This window comes from Notothenia coriiceps, unplaced genomic scaffold (genome assembly GCF_000735185.1).
Source record: "Notothenia coriiceps isolate Sejong01 unplaced genomic scaffold, NC01 NC01_scaffold00037244, whole genome shotgun sequence".
In the NCBI taxonomy this organism is placed as follows: Eukaryota; Metazoa; Chordata; class Actinopteri; order Perciformes; family Nototheniidae; genus Notothenia; species Notothenia coriiceps.
In genome coordinates this window covers 20,975,674-20,976,333 of record NW_011369945.1, presented here as the reverse complement: position 1 = coordinate 20,976,333, position 660 = coordinate 20,975,674, and the positions used below count along the sequence as shown (strand labels likewise).

General features: G+C 60.2%; 1 protein-coding gene across 1 annotated transcript in view; it reads right to left on the bottom strand.

The window, feature by feature from the left end:
* Window positions 1-421: 421 nt before the first annotated feature.
* The window catches only part of skic2 (SKI2 subunit of superkiller complex), a 12,672-nt gene continuing 12,433 nt past the window's right edge, over window positions 422-660 (bottom strand). Inside the window, exon 26 of the mRNA XM_010794360.1 lies at window positions 422-635. Within this exon, the coding sequence (XP_010792662.1) occupies window positions 422-635 (214 nt within the window). The remainder of the gene's footprint in view (window positions 636-660) is intronic.

Below are 660 nucleotides of genomic sequence, written 5' to 3'. Positions count from 1 at the left end.
TCCGCCCTCTACTACGGACTCTATGGATAACTACCCCTTTGATCGATATCATGCAAGCATTTCATCCCCACTGAGACTCTCTGCTAGCCGGCCCGCCAAGGGCGGGCCTACTGAGAATGCGCGCGCCTCTCACGTATAAAGGAGTCCTTCGGCCTCCTGACTGTCATCCTTTTTTCTTCAGGCGAGGCAGGATTGAGCCAACCTGAGCAGTAAGCCACGCAGAAAAGTAAGAAAAGAAGAGAAGCATGGAATGCACTACTCCTCGACACCGGACCTGTCACATGGCCCTTGTCTACATCGCGGGGGCTGATCCGGCACCGCCTTGTGGCTTCCAGTGACTGGGACCGGACCAAGCCGAGGACTCGGCCCACTACAGCAGTCGGCTCGCGACGCAAACGCCTGGCCGATTATCCCTCCTCGGCTAAGCACCGACATCGAGTGGGGATAATTTCCGAGTGACAGTTCGGCCAAATCGGAGGAGGGAAGACGACGAGGACGCCTCGTTGTCTGGTACCTCCTCCTCGCGCGTCCGGGCGGACAGGAGAGGTCCAGCACACAGGTCTGCGCGTCTGGACTTCCAGCGCTGATGACCCTGAGGCCCGGAGCGTGTGGGCCTACGGATCCCCTCCCACCGGCTGCCACCAGAGGCGCAGCAAGCCG